We start from the raw sequence: 25,287 nt of genomic DNA, 5'->3' as shown, positions 1-25,287 counted from the left end.
GTCACATGATTTACATTCATATGCTTGACAATGGACTCACATTTATGACGGTTGCAGTGTGCCGGGGTCAGGTGATCTCCTTTTGCAACCTGCCGACAGGCCAAGTGAATGGGGAAGCCAGATTCACTTAACAACTGGATTACTAATTTCACAACTGCAGTGATTCACTTAACAACTGTGGCGGGAAAAGTTGTAAAAAGTCACTTAACAAATTTCTCATTTAGCAACATAAATTTTGGGCTCCATTGTGGTCATAAATTGAGGGCTGCCTTCATAAGTAAAGAAGTGGGTAGTATATAATACTGCCTAAAATTGGGAAGACATTTTATTCCAGGTTTGCAATCAGATTTAAAAAAGGTTTGCAATCTGCATATCTGCGATCTGTTGCTTATTCGGTATGATCACTTAGTTGCATTTTTTTTGTTCCCAGCTAGAGAATGAGGAACTACTTATTCCCAGGATGCAATTTGTTCTGTTTAAGCTCCACAACAGCTACTCTTTATTTTTTTCTATCTGGCAAGTGGCTCCTTGAGTGAAGCTGGGTTAAATGTTATTTCCTTTCTACCCTCAAAGCGAAGAAGCTGCCCTGGGGCCATTCCAGAGCCACCCAGATGGCTTAGAGAATTGGATAGCTTTCTCCTACCTTGAACTACCTTTTCCAGCTCCAGGTGGTTGATGGAGATCCAGGCTGAAACCAGCTGCTGATCAGTGGCAAGCAGTAGGCGCCAGGAATTTAGCCTTACCTGAATGCTGTTCAAGGATTGTGTCTCCTCATTTGGGAGAAATCCACAGGAGGCTCTCTCTTTTTGGTGCTGTTGTTGCAAAAACAGAAAATTACTTGCCTCTAGTACAGTTCTGTGTTTCTTCTGAAGATTCTGGTGCGAGTTAAATGCACGTCCTCAATAATGGAAGACCTGGATGTTGCACCTGCTGAATCTTTTCCAGGCCTCTTCACTTCCCCTGTAGAAATTTGGGCATCCTGTGGTCGCACAAGTGCTCTCAATTCTTTTTGGCCACCCTTTCCCAGAAGTTAGGCCATTGATGTCAGAGGGCATTGCATAAGAGGCGATCGCATCTGTTGTCCCTCTACAGTAAATGTTAACCTGATTTAGCACCATCAAAAACTAAAGCAAAAACAATCCCTTTTTCAAAAGGCATTCCTGTGACATTATGTGTTCCTCTTTGCCTGTTAAAAATTATAGCAGTAGCACTTCTATACCGCTTCGTAGTGCTTTTACAGCCCTCTCTAAGCGGTTTACAAGGTCAGCATCTTCTTGCCCCCAACAGTCTGGGTCCTCATTTTTACCCATCTCGGAAGGGTGGAAGGCTGAGTCAACCTTGTGCCTGGTGAGCTTTGAACTTTAAATGTCAATTTTCATAAAGGTGATCTTCCTCGGCACTAAGAGGTGCCATTTAGTTAGGGCTCAGAGGCTGGCTTTAGAGCCAGACTAGGTTTTTTGAGTCCCCTTCAAAAAGTAAAAGATAGGCCAGGAAAGAATTACCATAATTTCTTTGATATTTATCCTTTATTAAATTAAACTTGGCAAAGGGGATTACGTCCCCATCATAGATTCCCCCCTTGTGTCACATTATTTTATTTTATTTTATTTTATTTTATTATTTTATTTCTATACCGCCCTTCTCCCGAAGGTCTCAGGGCGGTGTACAGCCTGATTAAAAGCACAAAGACAGACAAAATTTAAAAATAATTAAAATTATTAAATGATAGGCTCAATTTAAAACCCCAAATTTAAAATCCCATTTTTAAAAACCATTTTTTTTTAAATTTTTTATTGATTTTTCCAAAACAAAAAAGAGAATGTACAATCCATCTCTGCTTTCGAAGGTACAGTGTAATTACAATATAATAAAACAAAAATTGGGGAAAATAAGGCTTCAATCTTAACTATACATGATACTATACAATATGGCTATAGTAGATGTGCCAGGTCAAAATTCTAAAGTCATGTTTTCGTCTTATTTTTAAGCCAGTGGTACCAGATACCCCATACATCATAATATCTTAAGTTGTCCTCATTTTTTAACTCGCCTGACAGTTTCGCCATTTCTGCGCACTCTAAGATCTTATTTATTAGAGTTTCTTCTGAGGGTATAAGTTTGTTTTTCCACCATTTTGCGAAGGCTAATCTAGCCGCAGTTATAATCTGAATTATCAGTTGGGTTTTGTTGTTGTTTAAGCCCTCTTCAGTTATGCCTAGGAGGAAAAGTTCCGGAACTAGGGCTACCTCCTGTCCTGTTATTTCACAGAGCCAATGTTGGATTTTGGACCAGTACTTTTTAGTCTCAGGGCAGGTCCACCATAGGTGATAAAAGGTGCTGACCGATTAAAACCTTAAAAACCATTTTTATCTTGATAACCCAGCCTGGCGGAACAACAAGGTTTTGAGGGCACGGCGGAAAGCACGGAGATCAGGGATATTCCGAATCTCGGGGCAGTTCATTCCAAAGGGTTGGAGCCCCCACAGAGAAGGCCCTCCCCCTGGGTGTCGCCAGCCAACATAATTTGGCCGATGGCACCCTGAGGAGACCCTCTCTGTGGGAGCGGACTGGCCGGTGGGAGGCTACTGGTGGCAGAAGACGCTCTCGAAGGTATCCAGGTCCAATGCCATGGAGCACTTTAAAGGTGGTAACCAACATCTTGAATCATTAACAAAGATGGTTTGATTAAAACCTGAGGAGGCCTTTGGGCGGCCCAGTCACTTTGGCAGGTGGAAGCTTTGCTTCCTGTCCCAATGGTGCCCTGCGGCACAAGGAAGGTCCTCCCAGCTTCTGTTGAAATGACTGTCACGGAGCACAAGAGGAGAGGGTGGAAGTCGCCTTGGGCAGCTCCTGCTGTGAGTGTCTGCATGCCTTAATCTATCTCTGGTTATCTCCAGAGTCTCACCTTCCCAGGTGAGAAAGAGGCTGAGGGCTTAGCAGAAAAAGGATAATCAGGGCATACGCTGAGCAGGTTGAACTTGATGCGCAGTTGAGTGAGAGAGGCCCTGGAAGAGCCCTGGGGCTCTGGGCTAAACTGAAAAGCCACAAAATATCCCAGGGAGCAGCAAACCGTTTCGTTTTTCTCACCAAGAAAAATACCGTAGATGTGTCTTCATAATCAGCAAAAGCCAAGTTTGATTCCAGGCTGTTTTTTTGCACTTAATAACCTACTTTTTAAAAAGCCAGTTTTCCAAGTCGTCATACTGCACAGATTTTCCTTAAGGGAAAATTGAACTCTTAATAAAAAAGCTTGCTATCATTATCCATTGTACATTATGAAGCAGCAGAACAGAAAACTGCTTCCACAGATGGATGCAGCAATTGTAGCACTCCCCTCCCCCTCTCCCCCCCCTTTCTGAGTTTTGCTGGCCCACAAATCAGTCTTCCGGCCATTGCTGCTGGTATGCTTGTGTCCATCCAACTTCTGTTCAAGGCAGTTAACAATACAAGTAACATTCAGATAAGGCGGTAAGATTGCTTTAAAACATTAAAATTGGCTACATGAATGCTCATAATTTTTTTTTAAAAAACCCATTAAGAAACAAGTAAGAATACTTGCCATACTAAGCCTTATTCAGAAAAAAAAATTGCCTTCATCAGACAGGGCTGTGTGAATGGTAGAAGTTAAGTTTAAGACATGGTTTATTGCTTTTAGCTAGCTTTAGCTGTATGGAGCCAACTTTACTGATTGCTGTTCCATTTTAGTCTGAACTTCATGGTCAAGGAAAGCTAAGTTATAGTTTAAATTCATAGCTTAGTACAGGGGTCTCCAACCTTGACAACTGTAAGACTTGTGGACTTCAACTCCCAGAATTCCTCAGCAAAGGAGATGAAGTCCACAAGCAAAGCTGGCTGAGGAATTCTGGGAGTTGAAGTCCACAAGTCTTACAGTTGTCAAGGTTGGAGACCCCTGGCTTAGGATGAAGCATAAAGCCAGGCTATTTCTCTGACCGCTGATGGTCAAGCTACAAGGTGATGTCATCCTGGCCTGCCTTATCATCGATTCCAGACCAACCACCAAAACCAGGAAGGTCCTCTGGTGTTACTTTTTCCCCAAATGCATGTCCAGCAGAAGCAAGTCAAGGCCAAAACCTTTCAGCTGAAGGAGGCTCTAGAGGGAGGACGTGTCCCTGGCTTTTAAAAAACCACTTGGTTGTGTTTTCACCCAAATTACTACGTGGGGTATTTTTAAGCTGCTCAGAGTTGTTATGATTAGAGTGAATGGAAGCCCAAGCATTAAATAAGTGCACGTTGTGCGTCTGAGACTAAAACTTATATTGATATCAACATCTTCCCCAAATTGATCGAGTCCTCTTTTAAAGCTATCCAAAAGTTAGTAGTGTTTGTCACCCTATCTTGTAACGCTTTGAGGGAAACGTGGCTTCTTCCGTCTTAGCCAATGGTTCTATTTAGATCAGGGTGGATAAAAATCATTGATTTTTTTTAAAAAAATCAAAAAAAAATCACATTTTTTTTATTTAAATCGGATTTTTTTTATTTAAATCAGATTTTTTTTTATTTTTATTGAATTTATTTTAATAAAAAACTTTTGGGGTAAAAATCTATCGTAAGATAGTTTTCTATTTAAGATACATAAATAATTTAGTTTATTCAGCATGAAATGGAGCTTAGTTCTGTAGCGTGAGGCTGTATATTCTGCAACACTGGGACTATCAGTGAGTCAACAGTGGGTCAAAGGAGTAGCAGAGATGGCAGTTGCTCTTTAAAAATTATGATTTAAATCGAGTTGATTTAAATCAAGCCTTTTTACTAGTGATTTAAATCATGATTTAAACTGTGATTTAAATCAACTCGATTTAAATCAAATCCACCCTGGCCAGCAGTAATCGCTCAGGGTTGGGGGCCCGTGGGCCAGAGGGTCCCCAAACTTGTTTCTTTCCCCATTCAAATAGAAACTGGAGCCAGTGGTACCAAAAACAGGTGCTTTATCCCAGCACAGGCAGGAGCTCTCAAGCTTTTTCCATGTTGGAAGTCATACCCAAACATTTCATACACCCTGCCGTATACATGGCAGGGATTGGCTGCAGACTGTTGGACCAAAGAGCAGAGTTGGGGTTATTGACAACAAGCCTACTCTTCAAAATGATGAGAGTGTTTGGGAGTTTTCTCTTTAGTGCTCCAAGGGTAACTTCCTCTATTTATTTACATTGAGGTTATGTCAGTTTTCCTCTGTTTTACTACAACTCCTGGGGGGGGGTGTGTGTGCAAAACCTTCTTCAGCTGGCAAGATTTCTTCCTTGCTGGAGGGCACATGGCCATTCTGCCTCCAACAAAATCAAAAAATGATTTTAGTTGGATATTTTAAATTTGGCCGAATGATTGAATTATTTAATTTAATTTTTGTTGTATATTGTTTTGACCATGGCTGTTCACCGCCCTGAGTCCCTCGGGAGAAGGGCGGTATATAAATATAATAAACTAACTAAACTAACTAACTAACAGGAGCTTTCTGCAAGATGGTTTCTGTTTCAGAAAATGAGCACGTCTCCTTTATTTTATTTTTATTTTTTAATCTTTCTGGACTCAGGAAAAGCAGAGGGAGATTGGGAACGGGCTGAATGGGTAGGGGGCAATAGCCCCCCTCATCAAAAGCCAGTTGCAAAATGACAACTTTTGGCACTCTGAATCATTTTACTTTAAAAATATTTTTTAAATGACAACATTTCAAATACTCACGCCACATCTGTAGTAGATGAAGCCTACGTATTTTGACAAAAAACACAGAAGGGGGAGCTGGGTCACCAGGTCAGAATAATGTGCTTTAGAACCCTAAAGTCACATCAATTGCAGCCCTTGAGTCTAGGCCCAGTTGCTTCTCGGTGGTCTGTTCAGTGATCCCAGGCCAGACCTTGTTTCAGCATCATTCTATCCCCGGGTTTCTTACAGGATTAAAAGGGGGGGGGAGAGTGTTTTTCAACCTCAGCAAGTGGACTTCATCTCCCAGAATTCTTGGGCCTTATCAGAGTTGCTGAAGTTGGGGGGGAAAAAAACCAAGACATTGAACTTAAAAGCTGCCTTGAACTTCTGGATGAAGGGTGGGATATAACTTTATTGATTGAATTAACGAATAAAAGTGCCACCAACTTCACCAGTGGGATTTCTTGGGGGCAGAAATCTGGGTTTGTGCTCGAAACAAAGTCATCCAAGCCGGGATTTGTATTGAATGAGATGCAGTTGGTTGGATTCACACAACGTGTTAATAATAAGTGACTTGAAAATGAGAAGTGCCTGGGTCCTCATGTCCAAGAATTTCCATTACAGCTTTTGTGTGGATCCAGTGATGACGAGGGCCCCTGCGCCGGAGCAGCTACAAATATGTAGTCCTTGACTTACAACAATTCATTTAGTGACTATTCGACAGTGGCGCTGAAAAAAATGACTTTGGAGCGTTTTTCACACTTACAACTGTTGCAACCTCCCCAGGGCCACAGAATCAAAATTTGGGTGCTTGGCAACTGACACGTTGTTATGACGGTCGCAGTGTCCTGGGGTCATATGACCATCTTCTGTGCCTTCTGACAAGCAAAGTCAATGGGGAAGTTAGATTCACTCAACAGCCGTGTTACTAACTTAACCACTTCAGTGATTTACTTAAGAACCCAGGCGAGAAAGGATGTAAAATGGGACAAAACTCACTTAACAATGTCTCACTTAGCAATGGAAACTTTGGGCTCAATTGTGGTTGTCATTCAAGGACTACCTGTATGCAGATTGCTTCATTAAATTGTATTTATTTATTGTGGTATTTGTGTACAGGCTCGGTCCCAACTGACTCCTAAATACTTTGGTCAGAAATTCTGACATCTGTAAAGCAGTCGTTTAATGGTAATCCTAGGAACCATGTCAACAGCTGAGCTTCATATAGGGAAGGATAAACCCACAGTAAACAAATGCCTGGCTAGAATATGTGTTATTTGATCTCCCCATGCAGCTTAGCACTTTTTAAATACTTTTTATGCCAATGAGAAAGCTCAGAGTTTTTGTTGAAAGCATTTCTGTTTTTCTTGATGAATTTGGAGGAGAGCTTGGAGTGCTTGAAGGTTAGAGTATGATCTCATATGGTTTTCATTAATGGTCAGCCCAGCACATAGATCTGGTCTAAATTAGCAAAGGAATGGCCAAACCACTGGCAGAAAGGAGAATGACGCCAATGCATTCTTGGGATGCTTGTGGGATGTGGCTGCTAACAAGCAAAGAAGAACAGGGCCTAAAATGTTGAAGAACAAAATAAAAGAACGGAGTCTAAACAATAAATGGCAATGCTCTACTACTCCTTTTTGGGAGGCTTTGGGTCAGAGTGGGGCAAGACCTTGTTCTGTTGAAGTGTTTTGCCCCTAGATTTCTGTCTGGGATTTCCAGAAAAAGCATTTCTTTTATCAACTGTTTTGTTTCAGGTGGCAAATCAAGTGCCGACTTTCTTGTGAACAAATTACTTTAATCCCAGGTATTCATACATTAGGATTGGATTCTACGTGGGGAAGAATGCCTGTATTCCCAGCGCACCACTTGTTGGAGGTTGGGCTAAAATGTGGCACATTATAACAGCATCCAGTAATGTTATAGAAGTGTTCAAGCAGGATCAGGCCAACTTAAAGCATTTGGGGTATTCAAGCTCTCACATCCATTCTGATGGCTTAGAAAACACTTGGGTAGCATTCTAGTCATCAAGGCAGTGCAGAGTTTGACCTTTAACAACAAGGAACTCTTCCGTTATGGATGAAATATCTCCAAATGATCACCTGGCTTTGGAACGATACGTCCTTAACGGTTGGAAGTCCAGATCCCACAAAGTGCAGAAGGCATCCTCTTATTGCCAGTCGTTGTGCTGCTGGTTTCAAATTAATGAGAGAAATCAGCCAAAGGAGAAGGAATGGAATGAGGATGTAAATTTCTGGCCTCCCTCCATGCACCTGCTGGTGCCGCACCTGTATTTTCATCTGAATCATAGTTGGCAGAGAGACAGAGGAATTGGGGAAGAAAGAGGAAGCCACGTGTAAGATGAGAAGCCTAAGAGTGCTGAGGCCACCTGGCACAACCCTTGGCCCTTCCCATTAACACTTTTTGCTTAATTGAAGATGATTGCGTGATTGGCCTTTTCTCTTTCCAAAAGCATTCACTAACATTTCATTGGGGTCATTTGTCCAGCTCAAAATATAAGTTCTCAAAATAGCTTCTTGTTTATCACGAAGTCTTTTGCTTCAGTTTCGTGGAAAGCTGGAAGCAATTATAGAAACAATTATCTGCATTTGCTTATGTCCCAGTTTCTCAGTCTGCCCAACTTTTGTGATTTTGTCACCTCTTGCTGTTCACCTACCTAGTTCTCTTACCTTCCTCAACTTTTGATGACTTTAAAATGTAATTGTAGTTTGGAATGGCAGTAAGAGCTCCAGATGTACCAGGGAGTCCTGTATGTAGCACAGTATCACCAAGGCTCATAATGGAGCATTATCAAAGCATTACGTGAGAGCCTTAATTGATCGTAAAGACATGGTGAAGGCCAATATATAATGGGTCCATCTGATGCTGAGCATGGGACATGGATGGTTGCAACCTGGAATGTAATAGGATGGATTGTAAGAAGCAAAATGAAATAAAAACAGTTCTTGAGGATCTCTAAAGCTAAAAGAAATAAGGAAGTAATAGATTTGATTGAAAAGGGTTTGTTCTGAGGGAGCGGAGATGGTGAATCCCTGAAGAGGGAATTTTAATTCTGAATAAAAGAGCTAAAACATATTGAGAAACTGAATTGATGTCATCTAGAGTGCTGTGTGTGTATGAATGTAGAAGTTCATAGGTTGGCGATAGTTGCATCTTACATTTCAATAAATAATGACATCAAAAGGAAAAAAAACATGCGTCTGGGAGAATTGTGCAACATTTCAAAATAATATCATCTAGAGGGGAAATATTTTTCTGAGTGAAATGAATAGATGAGTGGCAATGAAACAAGAAAATACAACTGGGCCATTTGAAGACCCAAGAATGGAGGAGAATAGTGATTGACGTTTGCGTAACCCTTTAGAAAAGATGTTTGTTTCAAATAATGAGGTTTAAGCATAAACATTCATATGGCGAGGTAATGAATATAAAATTAAAAGAGTGGTTGAGTGGGCTATTTATAATGAAAGAGCTACAAGGAATGATAATCTGAATATAGGAGATAATTTTGATAGAATTGAGAGTGAATCTTGGGGGATACACATAAAAAAAGGAAAGAAGTGAAAGAAAGTAGAGAGTACTATTTAAGTTTAAGTTTAATGCAATTTATATGCCGCCCTATCTCCAATGGACTCAGGGCGGCTCACAACAATAAAATGCACAATTGCACATTAAAACAGTATGAAATTAAAAGTTCAAGTTAAAACAGTTTAAAATCGATTTAAAAACTATTAAGAAACACACACCCCCCATCATTGCATGAAAAGAAAGTATAAGTCCTGTATGAAGAAGTATTAGAAGATAGGATAAATGGAAGAAGACAGAAGGAATGACGTGGAAGATGCTTGAAACAGAGTGGAACAAATTCAGTCTTAAAATTATATGTATGCAATCTGTTCTGTAAAATCAGTTTCAAGATTACTTTGGTATGACAACTTATTTCTCTTTCCAGAAAGATTCTTCTCCATTAATTTATAGTGTGCATTTTCAAAGTAGAATTATTTTATATGATTTTCATTACAGAAGTATTTTGAAATCTTTCTTCACTAAGAACGATTCAGTTTGTTTGCCAATGGATAATAGAAGAGCAGACTGTAGATACTATTACATTTGTGTTGGAAGCACCTACCAAGGTGCCAGATGCTACAGATATATGAGAGGAAATTCTGTGGGATCTTCAGCAGATCCAGAATGCTGCAGATAGTTATGTGGAGTATGGCCTGTCTTATTGGAACTACTGCAATCTCAAGATACTGCTGGATCTAGGGCAAAATGATGGGTATGGAATCCACATTAGTTGTGGATCAGGATGGAACAAGGCTGACTCTCCACTGGAGCCTGATCACTCCTTTACAGGTTCTGAATAAGTACTTTGCAAGCCACCAATGTTATTTTGGACATGTGATGTGACACCCAGAAAAATACGGCATCCTTCACTTAATCCTCCAGGGAAAGATTGAAGGCAAACGAGGTCCAGGCAGAAGAAGAACATCATGGATTCAAAATCTAAGGGCCTGGTTTGGACAAAACTCAGCAGCACTTTTCCGTGCGGTTGTTGATAAAAATAAGATCGCCAACATGATCGCCAATGTCCGATGACGGATATGGCAGAAGAAGAAGAAGAAGCCACCAATATCTGGGCTTTCATTTCAGGTGTTCTGAAGGCAGCTTGCTTTCAGTCATGGAGCTTCCTTTGTGAAGACCTGCCTTGGCCCTTTCCTAAGATGATCCTGTGGCAGTCTTAAATATTTCTAGCTTTCTTACAAGCATTTGATCTTCTGATACGTTAAGCTTTTTAGCCTCATATTTCAGTTGGAATCTTTTTTTCTCCTTTTTTCATTCTTTTCATTCCTTTTGCTATTGTTTTGGTGTTATTGATCAAGACAAGTCATAGGGATCATTTTCAAGAATTGTAGAGTATTGAGGGGGGTGGAAACTTGGCTTAGGTTTTACTTTGCTGTATTTTTAAAGACATTTTTCTCAACTTACTGATGATGCTACCATTCCTGTCCTCTCCTAGCCTTTTGAGGTGTGTGTGTGTATGAGTGTGTATGTCCTTTAGTAGCTCTCTTAGGAACCAGTCAGAAGAAGATATGAGTTATCTCTCATTGTCTTCCTATGTTTGGTCACATGAATTCTACAGTCATTTGTATATAGTTGTAATCATAGTTAAGCTCTCTAGTCTAGATAAAATGCCCATTGTTATCACTATATCTCTTTGCTGCTTTCTAAAAGCATTCCATAACTACTCACTTTTGTTCTAATTCACCCAACCCAACCAACAGCTATAATTTTGCTTAAATGCAGAGTTTTATATCTTCAGTCCATTTAAATCTACTTTCTCTACTTTACAGTTAACCATTAAGAATCCCGAGCCATAAACATGGCTGTTTGTATGATCTTAGCTCCTAATTCAAATCAGTGTGTGCATATTTTAAACATTTCAATGGCTTGATTTTTTTTTTGTTGTTGTTGTTGTTAAATTTATTCCATCCCTTTTCCAAGGAATGAAGGAGACATGTTTTTTTTTCCTCTTACCTCATTTCTCCAGTTTTGCATATCCATTAACTCTTCAAAATATATTTATTGGAGAAGGAATGAGCTAGCCTCAAGTGACCCTGGAGACATCAGCCATGCAGTACATGGATCTTAACCTGGGCCTTCATGTCCTGGCACTCTTCTTATTGTCATTGCCTCATACGGTATTGACTCTTTGAATATTAGAAATATTGTGAATATTTCCCTTTCATCCCCAAATGTCTAGAGGTTGATATTATTCCTTACAATTTGGTTCAAAGTAGAATAAAGAAAATTTGATTGATTAGGAAACTTCATGCCCTTCCTCAATTTTTTACCCAAATCCAACCATATTTGATACCAGGTTCAAGCAGTGGTGAATATCCTCTCCCTTCACCCTTTTTTTTAATTTCCATGTCTTATCCTTTACCAACACACCAAAATATTGTCATCTTCACCCATTTGATACCTTTCCTTTGGGGCCACAAATAGCAAATTCAATCTTCTGTTGCCTGAAATGTGTCTTTGCTGGGCAAAGGGCCTGCCGAGCTCAGTGGGACGACGTCTCAGTTGCCCTAAAAGCCCATCCCCATAAGTATGGGGAGTCGGTTCCCTTTGTCCTGTGAAGAGTTGGTCCTCAGATCAGGAGGTCCTTTTATTTGAGGGAGACTGGCTGGGAGAACCCAGGGAACGACGCCCCAAAAGCCTGGAAGTTTCTCTCAGGACATTGTGCTTCGTAGTCTCACCTGCGTTGTTGCCTGTGGCTAGAATTCTTTCTCATCTGGACATCTCAGATTCTTAAGAGGTAGTTCCAGGTCTGAAAACTTTTGCAGAGGTAGGCAGTAAAAATATGATAAAAATTGGCCTCAGTTTCACCTCTAAGTCATTTGATGCTTTAGTAGATACTTCAAGTTCTCAGGCAAGAACACAAAAACCTTGGAAGATTCCATAAGTGAGTGTGAGTGTGTTGAAATAAAAGGACATTCCTCAGGTATTAAGGATTTAACCGATGTTGCGGTGTCCCAAGGCCAGCTTTTGTGCTCAAAATTAAGAAAAGAAACTTGTTGGGGATACACAAGCACACACACACACATTTATATATAGAATTTTAATTTTCATCTTTTCCTGTTTTCAGATCTTTCTAAAGAGTGAAGAATTAATTGAGTAACTCCAATCAAAACAAGATCGTGAAAAGCCTATTCCTGCTTTGCCAAAAAGAGCCAGCTTCTCCTCATGTTTCAGGACGGCTTCTTCTAACTCCACCAATAAAAGTAAGTAATGCTTGCCTTCAGAGATTGCTTCTCCTTTTCCACCCACGGCAATTGCCCACCACACTTTACATGTATCCTATTTTGGGACGAGAAAGTGTGAATGAAAGCCTTCACTATGGAGCAACTACAAAAAATTCCTTCCACAAATGGTGACTTGAGAAACTTTAAGTCTTCCAGGCTTAAAGTTGCCAAGGTTGGAGACCCCTGATGTAGACCAGGCCTGGTTGATGTGGAGGACGGAATGGGCATCCCAAATGGTTTGTCCAACCGTCTGCTTCTTTTTGAAGCCCACAGATCACCCCTGGATGGAGAGCACCAACCTTTTCAGCCATCCGGTCTTGGACTGAAAGGCAGGGCAAAATGAGACCCTTAAGCTTAGGGAAGCCATTTGACCTTCAACCTCTTCTCCCAAATGAGACGTATATCGCGGACCTTTCTATTGTAGTGATGTGTCGTCACCTATTGTATCCCTGCATCCCTCAAAGAGAAATTTATTTATTTATTTATTTTATTTTATTAAATTTGTATACCACCCTTCTCCTACTGGACTCAGGGCGGTGCACAGCCAAAATAAAAACATCCCAATACAAAATTTAAAATTTGTTAAAAGAATTACACAACTTTGGCCTAAATTTAAAATCCCGACTAAAACCCATAGACAATTAAAAATTAACATCTCAAAAGGGGGGGGGGTTTACGGCAGCCCTGCTTGGTGAAAAAGAAAGGTTTTAGGGCATGGCGAAAAGCCCGGAAATCTGGTATCATACGTATCTCCGGGGGCAGGTCGTTCCAGAGGGCAGGTGCTGCCACAGAGAAGGCCCTCTCCCTGGGGGTCGCCAGCCGACACTGCCTGGCTGACGGCACCCTGAGGGGTCCCTCTCTGTGGGAGCGTACTGGCCGGTTATCGTACTGGCTATCGGCGGCAGAAGGCGGTCCCGCAAATACCCAGGCCCAATGCCATGGAGCGCTTTAAAGGTGGTAACCAATACCTTGAAGCGCACCCGGAAGACTACCGGAAGCCAATGCAGCTCACGCAGGAGAGGCGTCACATGGGAGCACCCCCTCGCTCCCATAATCCCCCGCGTGGCCGCATTCTGCACCAGTTGGAGCCTCCGTGGTTCTTTCCTCAAGAAATTTCTCCATAGAAGTTGGGGACTTTACAAAAGTCCATGGAAACTCATCTTTCATGAGAGGGTCCTCCTATTTTTATTTATCTCTCCCAACTTTAAAGTTTTCTCCCCGCTATTCTTCCTCCCCCCTGCCCTTCCTCATTAGCTCCTCCAGTAAGCCTCCTTTCTCTCCCCCTCCAGGCCCAGGGCAGCCACGGCTCCCTTTTGCGTTCCACCCAGGGGGCATCACAGTGGAGATGAGGAATTCAGAAGAGCAAACCACAACGACAGTTTTACAGCGTTTGCTGCAGGAGCAGCTCCGATATGGGAATCCCAACGAGAGCCGCACCCTCCTTGCTTTGCACCAGCAGGCCACCCTGCCTTTTGCCAGCAGCGGGAGCCCCGGGGCTCCCAATGAAGGGCTGAGCAACCAGGACCACACCATTGGGACCCATGTTGCTCGCCAAGAGCCCCAGGGCCAGGAGATTCAAATGGACAACTGTATCATGGAGAAGCAGCTCTCGCCAAGGCTCCAAACAGGTGAGGACCTCCCAACCTACGAAGAAGCCAAAGTCCAGTCTCAGTATTTCCGGGGTCAGCCGCATGCCAGCGTTGGAGCGGCGTTTTATGTAACCGGTGTCTCCAACCAGAAGATGAGGACCGAAGGGCGCCCCACCGTACAGCGGCTGAGCCCAGGGAAGGTCCACCAGGATGAAGGACTGAGGGACCTCAAGCAGGGACACGTCCGCTCCCTGAGTGAGCGGCTGATGCAGCTGTCTCTGGCCACCAGTGGTGTGAAGGCCCACGCCCCCGTCACCAGCGCCCCACTGTCCCCTCTCTCCTCCCAGCAGACCAATGACTTCTACAAGACTTCTGGGGCAGGCCCTCCGCAGCCCGGGGTAAAAGGCTTGGAGCACAGGGGGCCTCCTCCCGAATACCCATACAAGAACATGTCCAGCCCGTCCATGGGCTGTAAGCCACTGGATCCTGGGCATTTCTATAGTGACCACCGCCTGCCCCAGCAAGGACGCTCTGACGGGCCCACCATGAGGTACCAGCATCCCCCTGAATACGGCTCATTCCGGTAAGTAGTTCAGCCTCCTTGCGGTCCTAAGCGCCGAGGTTTAGGAAGCTGCCACTTGGGTGCTGTTTTGTCCTTTCTCTTGTCAGGTGTTCTTGGGTGGCCCTTGTCAGAGGTGGTGGGATTTGGGCCTGTCACAATTGGGCACCAGGATGGTAGCGTTGGATCTGGGGATTGGAGACTCATCTTCTCTCAAAGGGGGGGGGAGGGCTTTTGCTGCATGTCAGTGGCACTGTACCACATCCCAACTTTTCACCTTTTCCCTGACCCCCACAACGGAAAATATGCCACGGCTGAAGTTCAGCCACAAAGTGCCAGAGGCCAGCTCTGAAACCAGGGATATTAGGGATTCAGGAGAGGCAAAGTTTGGAGATACTTGAGTCCCTTCCTGCTTCCCATCTTCTCCACATCTGCCCTCAGAGACCATAATTTTGTTTTTAAAAAAATACTAGAGTGCCCCCAACACCCTGCTTGAAATGAACTTGGGGGACCAGCAGTGGGTCCTCTTCAGAAGGTTCAAGGTGAGTTGTGGAGGGTGGTTTGCTCCTAGGTTGCACCGATCTATTTTCCTGTTCCAGAGGGTGAGACATCAAGCTAATTCGGCCTTTTTCCCTGAACAATTTGATGATCCAGCAGGGAGTGGCTGCCTTTCCTTCACGTGACAGGAAATGTATGTCAGTTGCACCAAATGCCAAAAGTTTTGGTTTTGCAGGGATGCTTTGTTTTATTTTTTTAATCCCCTGGCAAGAAAATTGTGTGAATTAGCAGTTGAGCCGCTGCCTGTTCAGTGCTTGGCAGAATGGTGCCCCAATATTTGGGGAATGGATGCTTTGCTTCTCCGCATCAGTGCCCGACTGGTGTTTAGATGCTCGGTTTGTATGCATGAAAGGTCCTGAAAAAGGTCTTTGATCTCCCTGAATAACTAGGGAAGAAGGCCAGAACAGGCAGGTTACAGTGCCTTGCGAAAGGCTTTGGCAGATGCCTTCAGAAGAAGTCTTTGCGGGCAATTGGGAACCTCTGGCCAGGTGAAAACTAGAGCTGCCATTCTCAAAGTTTCCACTCAGAACCGAATTTTATTCTCTGGGCCTCTTTCAGTGGACTGGATTATGCTGGGCTCAGCAATCAAACCTTTTGCCCGTTAGAGTTTGAAACAGGGTGGATTTGATTTAAATCGAGTTGATTTAAATCACAATTTAAATCGTGATTTAAATCACTAGTAAAAAGGCTTGATTTAAATCAACTCAATTTAAATCATAATTTTTAAAGAGCAACTGTCATCTCTGCTACTCCTTTGACCCGCTGTTGACTCACCGATAGTCCCAGTGTTGCAGAATATACAGCCTCCTGCTACAGAACTAAGCTCCATTTCATGCTGAATAAACTAAATTATTTATGTATCTTAAATAGAAAACTATCTTATGATAGATTTTTACCCCAAAAGGTTTTTATTAAAATAAATTCGATAAAAATCAAAAAAATCCGATTTAAATCAAAAAAATCTGATTTTTTTGATTTTTTAAAAAAAATCATTGATTTTTATCCACCCTGGTTTGAAACAGCCCAGTAAGCAAAGTTTACAAAAGTCAAGGGACGGGATGGATAGACCTGAGCAGAGTAAAGGTCCTAGCACATCAAGATCACGTGAAATGTTGATACCACTTTATAATGCTTTGGTAAGGATACCCTTGGAATATTGCATCCATTTTTTATCAAAAAAGTTGTTGAGACTCTGGAAAGAGTGCAGAGAAGAGCAACAAAGATGATTAGGGGGCTGGAGGCTCAAAGATACGATGAACGAGTGCAGGAATTGGGAATGTCTAGTTCAATCAAAAGAAGAACTAAGGGTGATATGATAGCAATCTTCCAATATTTGAGGGGCTGCCACAAAGAAGAGGGAGTCAACCTACCCTGTTTCCCCCAAAATAAGACATCCCCTGATAATAAGCCCAATCGGGCTTTTGAGCGCATGGCAATAAGGCCAAGCGCTTATTTCAAGGTTCAAAAAAATGTAAGACAGGGTCTTATTTTCGGGAAAACATTGTGTTCTCCAAAGCACCCGAAGGCAGGTCAAGAAGCAATGAATGGAAACTAATTAAGGAGAGAAGCGACCTAGAACTAAGGGGAAATTACTTGACAGAACAATTAATGAGTGGCATGACTTGCCACCAGAAATTGTGGCTGCTCCATCGCTGGATGTTTCTAATGGTTGATTAGACCAGTGGTCTCCAACCTTGGCAACTATTGCATCATCAGGGAATCATCCGGCCACCCTGTTTAGGGTGATCCGCTCCCTACTCCATCCGGGAGTGCGGGAGGATCCCTTGGAAGGCAGGGCGGAGGATTTTGGACAATACCTGTATGACAAAATCGCTCAGATCCGGCGGGATTTGGACTCTGACTGGGTAGATCAGGGCAGAGTGACGAGGAATAGTCTTGAGAATGTTATCTGGGAGGAGTTTGACGCTGTGACTCCCGATGATGTGGACAGGATTTTGGGGAGACTTAGTGCGGCCACATGTTTACTGGACCCGTGTCCCTCCTGGTTAGTACTGGCTTCCCGGGAGGTTACACGAGGCTGGCTCCAGGGTGTTATCAACGCTTCGCTGAGTGAGGGCCACTTTCCTGCTGCCTTGAAAGAGGCGGTGGTGAGGCCTCTCCTCAAGAAGCCCTCCCTGGATCCGGCAATATTGGCCAACTATCGTCCTGTCTCCAACCTTCGCTTTATGGCGAAGGTTGTTGAGAGTGTGGTCGCGCGACAGTTCCCACAATTCCTGGAGGAAACATCTTATCTAGATCCGTTCCAGTCGGGTTTCAGGTCTGGGCACAGCACGGAAACGGCATTGGTCGCGTTGGTTGATGATCTCTGGAGGGCTCGGGACAGGGGTTGCTCCTCTGTTCTGGTCCTGTTAGACCTCTCAGCGGCTTTTGATACCATCGACCATGGTATCATGCTGCACCGGCTGGAAGAGTTGGGGGTGGGAGGCACCGTGTTGCGGTGGTTCTCCTCCTTTCTCTCCGACCGGTCGCAGTTTGTGTTGGCAGGGGGGCAGAGGTTGGCCTCGAGGCCTCTCATCTGTGGAGTGCCGCAGGGATCGGTCCTCTCGCCCCTTCTGTTCAACATTTATGTGAAGCCGCTGGGTGAGATCATCCATGGCTTCGGGGTGAGATACCACCAGTACGCTGATGACACCCAGCTGTATATCTCCACCCCAGGCCACCCCAATGATGCCCTTGAAGTGATGTCCCAGTGCCTGGAGGCTGTGCGGATCTGGATGGGGAGGAACATGCTCAAGCTCAACTCTTCCAAGACTGAGTGGCTGTGGCTCCTGGCATCCCGATATAGTCAGTTGACTCCATCACTGACTATTGGGGGAGAGTCTTTGGCCCCCACAGAGAGGGCTCGCAATCTGGGAGTCCTCCTGGATAGCCAGCTGTCCTTGGAGGAACATCTGACAGCTGTAACCAGGGGGACCTTTTGTCAGGTTCGCCTGATTCGCCAGTTGCGGCCCTTTCTTGATCAGGATTCCCTGTGCACAGTCACTCATGCCCTCGTCACCTCTCGCCTTGACTACTGCAACACTCTCTACATGGGGCTCCCCTTGAAGAGCACCCGGAGGCTCCAACTGGTCCAGAATGCAGCAGCGCGGGTAGTGATGGGAGCAACATGGCGCTCCCATGTAACACCGCTCCTGCGCGAGCTGCACTGGCTCCCAGTGGTCTTCCGGGTGCGCTTCAAGGTGCTGGTTATCACCTTTAAAGCGCTCCATGGCATCGGGCCTAGCTATCTGCGAGACCGCCTGCTGCTACCAACGACCTCCCATCGTCCTGTGCGCTCCCACAGAGAGGGCCTCCTCAGGGTGCCATCAGCCAATCAATGCAGGCTGGTGACCCCCAGGGGGAGGGCCTTCTCTGTGGGGGCTCCCACCCTCTGGAATCAGTTGCCCCCAGAGATAAGGAGAATCCAAGACCTCAGTGCCTTCCGCCGTGCCCTTAAAACCCAGTTTTTCCAGCAAGCCGGGCTGGCTTAAGAAGAAATTTTAAATGTTTTAATTGGTTTGTATTTTTAATTTTGGGCCAAATTTATATATATTTTAATTGTTTTTAATATTTGTATTTCATGTTTTTTAATTCTGGCTGTACACCGCCCTGAGTCCTCAGGGAGAAGGGCGGTATATAAATTTAAAATAAATAAATAAAAAATAAATAAATAAGCCTGGCGGACTTCAACTCCCAGAATTCCCCAGCCAGCAAAGCTGGCTGCGGAATTCTGAGAGTTGAAGTCTGCCAGGCTTGAAGTTGCCAAAGTTGGAGACTCCTGGATTAGACCAGTGGTCACTGACGGTCCGTGAGAAAGTTTTATTGGTCTGCAGAAAAATTATTTGCATTTGTATATTGTACTAAATACTATTTCTCTTTTTAAAAAATCCATATTAGTGGTCCGTGGGATTTAAAATTATGAATTTAGTGGTTCCTGAGGTCCAAAAGGTTGGTGACCCCTGGATTAGACAACCATTTGTCTGAAATTTATTTATTTATTTTATTAAACTTGTATGCCGCCCTCTCTCCCAAAGGGCTCAGGGCGGCTCACAATGATAAAAAAACACATAAAATTCAGTATTCAAATATAAAAACCAATACAATCCCCTTTAAAAACCCCTTCAATCCAATCCGGCCAGGCCAAATAGCCATGTTTTGAGGTCACGGCGGAAAGAGCGAAGGTCAGGGGCCATCCGGAGCTCCAGGGGGAGCTGATTCCACGGATTAAGCGTGCCCACAGAGAAGGCCCGCTCCCTGGGAGTTGCCAGCCGACACTGGCCGACGGGACCCCAAGGAGGCCCTCCCTGTGAGAGCACACCGGGCAATGGGGAGCTGTCGCTGGCCGCAAATGGTCAGCCAGGTACCCCGGGCCTAAGCCATGTAGAGCTTTATAGGTAATTACCAGCACCTTGAATCTCACCCGGAGGGCAACCGGTAGCCAATGCAGGTCCCGCAGGCGGGGTGTAACATGAGAGTGTCGGGTCCCTCCCGCAACAACCCGTGCAGCCGCATTCTGTACCAGCTGAAGCCTCTGGGTGGTCTTCAAGGGCAGCCCCATGTAGAGAGCATTGCAGTAGTCGATCCAGGAGGTGACGAGCGCATGACTGACTGTGTGCAGGTCATCACGGTCCAGGTAGGGGCGCAACTGGCGCACCAGACGAATCTGAGCAAATGCCCCCCTGGTCACGGTCATAACATGGTTGTCCAGAGTCAACCGTGAGTCCAGGAGGACGCCTAGATTGTGCGCCCTTTCTACAGGGGGCAACACCTCACCCCCTATAGCCAACGATGGAATATTCTCCTAGAACCGCGATGCCGGTATCCACAGCCACTCCGTCTTGGCAGGGTTGAGCTGAAGCCTGTTCCTCCCCATCCAGAGCCGCACCGCTTCCAGGCACCGGGACATCACGTCGAGAGCATCACTGGTGGAAATGATCTAGGGTTTCCTGTTTGAGCAGGGGGTTGGACTAGAACACCTCCAAGGTCCCTTCCAATTCTGTTATTCATAATAAAACCTAATCTTACTTACAAGTTTAAATTTTCATCTTCCAAAATATTTTTCCAAAATAGCATAATTGTAAATATTGTAAAATTTTTACAATTTACAGTAGTAAATATTTTTACAATACTTACAGTTATAAGACACTACACAGATCTAACAATATTAAACGTTGAAAATACAGACGTTTTCATTGTTATTAAAAAGAGTTCAGTCAAAGCTCCACAAAAACTTGTGTCTTACAAGGCGTAGGATAATCATGAACCTGCCCTTACTCTTACAGGGCCTGACAGGCAGCTTTGGTAAGGTAACTTGCAATAAAACAGGTTTAAATAAACCTGAGAATCCAGGTTTATTGTCTCGCTGTGGAGACTGTTGAAGCTGCAATAGAAATATTTGGTTTAGGCACAAAAAATGGTAATTTTAGGCTAGGAAAAAGAATTAAAATACTCTTGATTCATGTTAAGTGTATTCATTCAAGAAAAACTCAGGATCATCCAACTTAAGATAAGTTAATGAAATAATATTGACATGATAGTCCCAAAGGTGCTTTTTCAAGAGGCAGCTGGACTTCCTTGTGTTTTCTTTTGAAGACGTTTCGCTTCTCATCCAAGAAGCTTCTTCAGCTCTTGACAAGATAGTGGGGAATGGAAGGATTGATATTCCTTGCAGACAGCTGGTCATTTGCATCCTTTTAGAGCAGTGGGGGATTCTGGGAGTTGAAGTCCACCCATCTTCAAGCTTCCAAGGTTGAGAAACACTGTTTTAGAGGGTGGTTGAAGCACTTGGAGGTTTATTTGTGTCCTCAGGATCACCTGAGTTCCTGTGAAAGTCCAGTTGCCTCCTGAAAAAACAACTGAGAATCTCTACAGACTTTTATTGACACGATAGTTTAATTATGGTCCTATTTCTGTCATGTCAGAAATTATAGTTTAGCTGCAGTTGGCTTTAGAGGTACTTTGAGGGCCCCACCTGCAACTGCAGACCGGTCTCCTTGCCAGGAAGTGGGTTAGCAAAGCACTCGTCACCTCCGTCACTTTCAGCTGGAACTGAAGGTGCTGGTTTGTTCTCTCCCTTAAAAGGTCCTCCTTGAAGAACTAGATCAGACAAGTATCTCTGGAGATCCTCAGTCATCCAGGTCATAGTTGGCTCAAAGGTGCTTTTTCAAAAGGGCAGCTGGACTGTGATTGTGATGGTGGGGGGGATGGAAGGATACAGTAGGTACCAGGTACCTGAAAATGCACCTTTGAGTAAGCTCGGATGAGCTGATGACCACAATTGTCATGGTGGGACCAGGTGATGAATCAATAAGTGGTCCAAACTTATCCAAAATTGAGGCTTGTTGTGTTTTAATACCTAGCTCAGAGGTCTTCAAACTTGGCAGCTTTAGACACTTGTGGACTTCAACTCCCAGAATTCTCCAGCCAGCATAGGAGAATTCTGTGAGTTGAAGTCCACAAGTCTTAAAGCTGCCAAGTTTGAAGACCTCTGACCTAGCTTATTGTTCTGGCCAAAATGGCTGCTTCATCGGGATTGCGTTATCAACGTTTCCAGTTCTTTCTTCGTTTTTACAGCCCTTACTGATCCTTGGCTAGCTACTATAGCTCAGATTCATAGAACAGCCACACTTCAGGCAAAATGATTGTTCAGATTTATAGTGCATCTCGGCGTACGCCTGAGTCTGCATTCACGGAGTTAGGGAAGTATTAGATGACAATTGTTTTTGCAGCATTAGAAGTCTTGGAAGGGGCTCTGCTGCATACACACCCGCCTCACTTTTTGGGGGCCATGACATTCAGGGTGCATTAAATGATTATGTAAAAATGATAAATGGAATGAAAGCTTACGAGTATACATGAATAATGTAGAAAAGCAGCCATTTACTTGGGAAGGGTGGGGGTGGGGCTGGGATGTTTCCTAGTGGTCAAACTCCATTTCCCAGCAACCCCAACTACGTGGGTGATGGAGGCTGGGAGAGCTTTGTGCTTTTTCAGCCAGATCTGGAAATACCCAGAGTCTCCATGCTTGAATTAACTAAGAAAGCATCTCTAGAAATCTTTTATGGAATGAAACCAGGCATTCAGTTAAATGGACTACCACAAAGCCTAAATGAGCAGCAGAGAGCAACAAGGAGTCTGGAGTAACCAAATTGTAAGGTTTTGACATAAGCACAAGAAGGATTTTTCTACGGGAGACACCTAACTTCTGCAGACAAAGGTGTGTCAACACGGTCAGCTGTCCAGCCAGTTGGAGTAAGAACAGGGAGCCCTTCAGATACCAGCCAGATCTCAGACTAGACAGAACTTCAGTGTTTTTGAATTGCGCCTATAAACAATCCATGGATGTCAATGAAGCCTCCTTATATTAAGGTGAAGTCTGCTCAGACTTATCATCAACTTGGCTACGATTCTCTGACCCTGTTGAGATTTTTCGGACAAAATTGGAAACTGTCTTGTATGTAAGTCTGGAGCTTCATCACATCTGTTAAGTTGTTCATATTATCACTGAAGTTGGAAGATCCTATGTGAAGCTCTGTAGGTAGTCCCTTCAGCACCCAAAGCTAGGATTAGCACCCTCTACTCCCAACAGCCTTTAGCATCATAACCCAACCGACATGAGCTCTGCTGCTTCAGAAAGGTCTAAGGAGAATTGGAGCCCAAAGCTCAAAGGGTGATGGAATAGAAGCCTATAAAGTGTCCCGGGGGGGGGGGGGGAAGAGGGGGGACCAAGTTAGGGAAGCTGCAGGCACAAATGCGGTGTCCTTTTTAAATGAAGTATTGGTTGTCCTTGACAGGCAAAACCCGGAGATTCAACTGCCATTCCAGCAACGACCTCCCCACCACCACAGCCCGACCTCTTCCCTGACCTCTTTGGGGTCCCTGACGCTGTTGCAGTCACTGCCCCCTTCCAGGCTGTCTCCGTCTCAGCATCAGCCACCTCTGACCCCTAGCCAAGGAGACCCCTTCTCTCTGCCCCGGACGCAGCCGCTCTTTTTGCCCAACCAGATTCACCAGGGTGACCTGTACCGATTCTGCCAGCCTCTCACTGGACAGCAGCAAGCGGACTCTTACTCGGCCCTGCCCAGGCCCCCCCCGGCCCCTTCTCCCTACCAGCAAATGCCGGTGGACCCCTATGTCATTGTCTCCAGGGCCCAGCAAATGGTGGAGATCCTCTCCGAGGAGAACAAGTCTCTGCGGCAAGAGCTGGACGGATGCTACGAGAAAGTGGCAAGGTTGCAAAAGGTAGGAAAAAGCCGCTTTTCTTCCCTCTCCTCCTCCTTCCCTTTGGACAGTCGCAAGGATGGTCAGTTGGAGAAGCCAGCACTGTTGCAAATCAGCCCTCTGCACAGCATCCCCCCATCCTCACGTCCCGATTTAATCTGCATACAGGTAGTCCTCAATTTAAGACAGTTCATTTAGTGACGATTCAAAGTTATGACCGTTTTTCATACTTTGAAAAACATACTTTGCAGCATCCTCATGGTCATGTGATCAAAATTCAGATGCTTGGGAACTATTTTGTATTTATGACGGTTGCTGTGTCCTGACAAGCAACGTCAAGGGGGAAGCCAGATTCATTTAACAACCATGTTAACTAACTTAACAACTGTGGCAAGAAAGGTGGCAAAATGAGGCAAAATTCACTTAACAGACGTCTCCCTTAGCCGCATAAATGTTGGGCTCAATTGTGGACGTAACCTGAGGACTACCTGTACTGTGTCTAATTTTGGGCCGCTTGAAGAGACGCACCTTGGGAGAAGGGGACGCTCAGTGCCAGAAGGCCGGCCTTGGTGTCCAGAAAGCCTGGGGCTGAGGAGAGACCCCTGGCTCTTCGGCTGCAGGCGGGGCTTTCCCAACCCTCCCTTCACTTTTGACTCCCATCCTTTCGATCCAGGCTGCTGGCAGATGTTCTCTGGGAATCGCAGGGGATGAAAATCGGGCCTCGGTTGAGGGGAAACGACACCAGCCCATTCAGAGATAATGAGCCTCTGGTTTGGGGCAAGGGCTGAGTTCGTATACTATGCCAAGCCATAATGCAGTCGGTCTGGTTCTTACTTAGCACGATATGTCAGCCCAGCCACTGTGCTTGTTCAGCATGTTTGAAGTGAATAATACCTTAGCGCAAAGCATAAACTTCCTATGTTCAAACCTTCCAGTCAAGGTTTTGTCAAGGTGTTGAAGTGTCTCTCAGGTCGATTCGCAATTCCTTGGAAGATTGCAAGGGAGGCGCAGTCCAGGGTGTGTTGATGCACGTCGTGTGACTTTTGTGCGTTGGCTCCCAGCTGGCTTCCCCTGCAGACATCCTGGAGTTTGGCTGCCCACGTCAGGGCCAACCTGGCATCGGGTGCCAGATGAAAGGGAGTCTTTCTGCTGCTCAGCTGCCAGGCTTCAGGGCTTCCTCTTCCCACTCTCCAAACCACCCACCCTTCTCGGAGTTTTGCACAGAGCTGTTGGGATTCAGAGTTGAATATTGGAACACCCTGCTGAATATTTTTTTTATTCTCGTTTAATTATTTGTTATAGCTAGAAACAGAAATCCAACAAGTTTCAGAGGCCTATAAAAATCTGGAGAAGTCTTCTTCCAAGAGGGAATCTCTGGAAAAGACCATGAGAAACAAGCTGGAATGTGAAATCCGTAGACTTCATGATTTTAATCGGGATCTCAGAGGTAAAACTAACTTAAAGTTCTCCTGATTGCTGCCGAGTGATTTTAAAATCAGGTTTATAATTCTGTGGCTCCTAAAAGAAAAACCCAGAAAACAGTATGCACCTCACTTTTTCTCCCTTTGTAAAATCCCTGTATATCTTCACATTGTGAACATGCAGTCTCATAATTTGGGTTGGGGGGGAGGGGAGGGAATAGTTTCCTGCCCAGTTACAAAGTTCAATCTGTGTTGCTGGGTTCAGTCTCAGTTGACTGAGTTTGTAGCCCCAAAATTGTCCCCAAAGAATTTAAAAGTTCAAAACCATTTTTATTAATGTGGCACAGGGGAAGAGGATAGCAATCATTTGTTTTTAGAATTACTATCACTTATAATTATTCTGCTCTGCAAAGGGTCAAGACAACCTGCCTGAGTTTAACAAGGAAAGGGGC

At 44.4% G+C, this 25,287-nt stretch overlaps 1 protein-coding gene across 4 annotated transcripts in view; it reads left to right on the top strand.

The window, feature by feature from the left end:
* Positions 1–25,287, top strand: part of AMOT (angiomotin) — a 60,124-nt gene that overhangs the window by 11,120 nt on the left and 23,717 nt on the right. For all 4 annotated transcript variants that reach the window (XM_087877726.1, XM_060692025.2, XM_060692026.2 and 1 more), the window contains exons 2-5: positions 12,332–12,467; positions 13,778–14,660; positions 22,988–23,435; positions 24,717–24,861. In XM_087877726.1, coding sequence (XP_087733852.1) covers positions 13,834–14,660; positions 22,988–23,435; positions 24,717–24,861 — 1,420 coding nt within the window. In that variant the 5' untranslated portion in view covers positions 12,332–12,467; positions 13,778–13,833. The remainder of the gene's footprint in view (positions 1–12,331; positions 12,468–13,777; positions 14,661–22,987; positions 23,436–24,716; positions 24,862–25,287) is intronic.

Source organism: Pantherophis guttatus, chromosome 12 (genome assembly GCF_059756535.1).
Source record: "Pantherophis guttatus breed Tessera chromosome 12, ASM5975653v1, whole genome shotgun sequence".
NCBI classification, from domain to species: Eukaryota; Metazoa; Chordata; class Lepidosauria; order Squamata; family Colubridae; genus Pantherophis; species Pantherophis guttatus.
The sequence above is the reverse complement of the archived record's forward strand: the minus strand, read 5'-3'. Positions and strand labels throughout refer to the sequence as shown.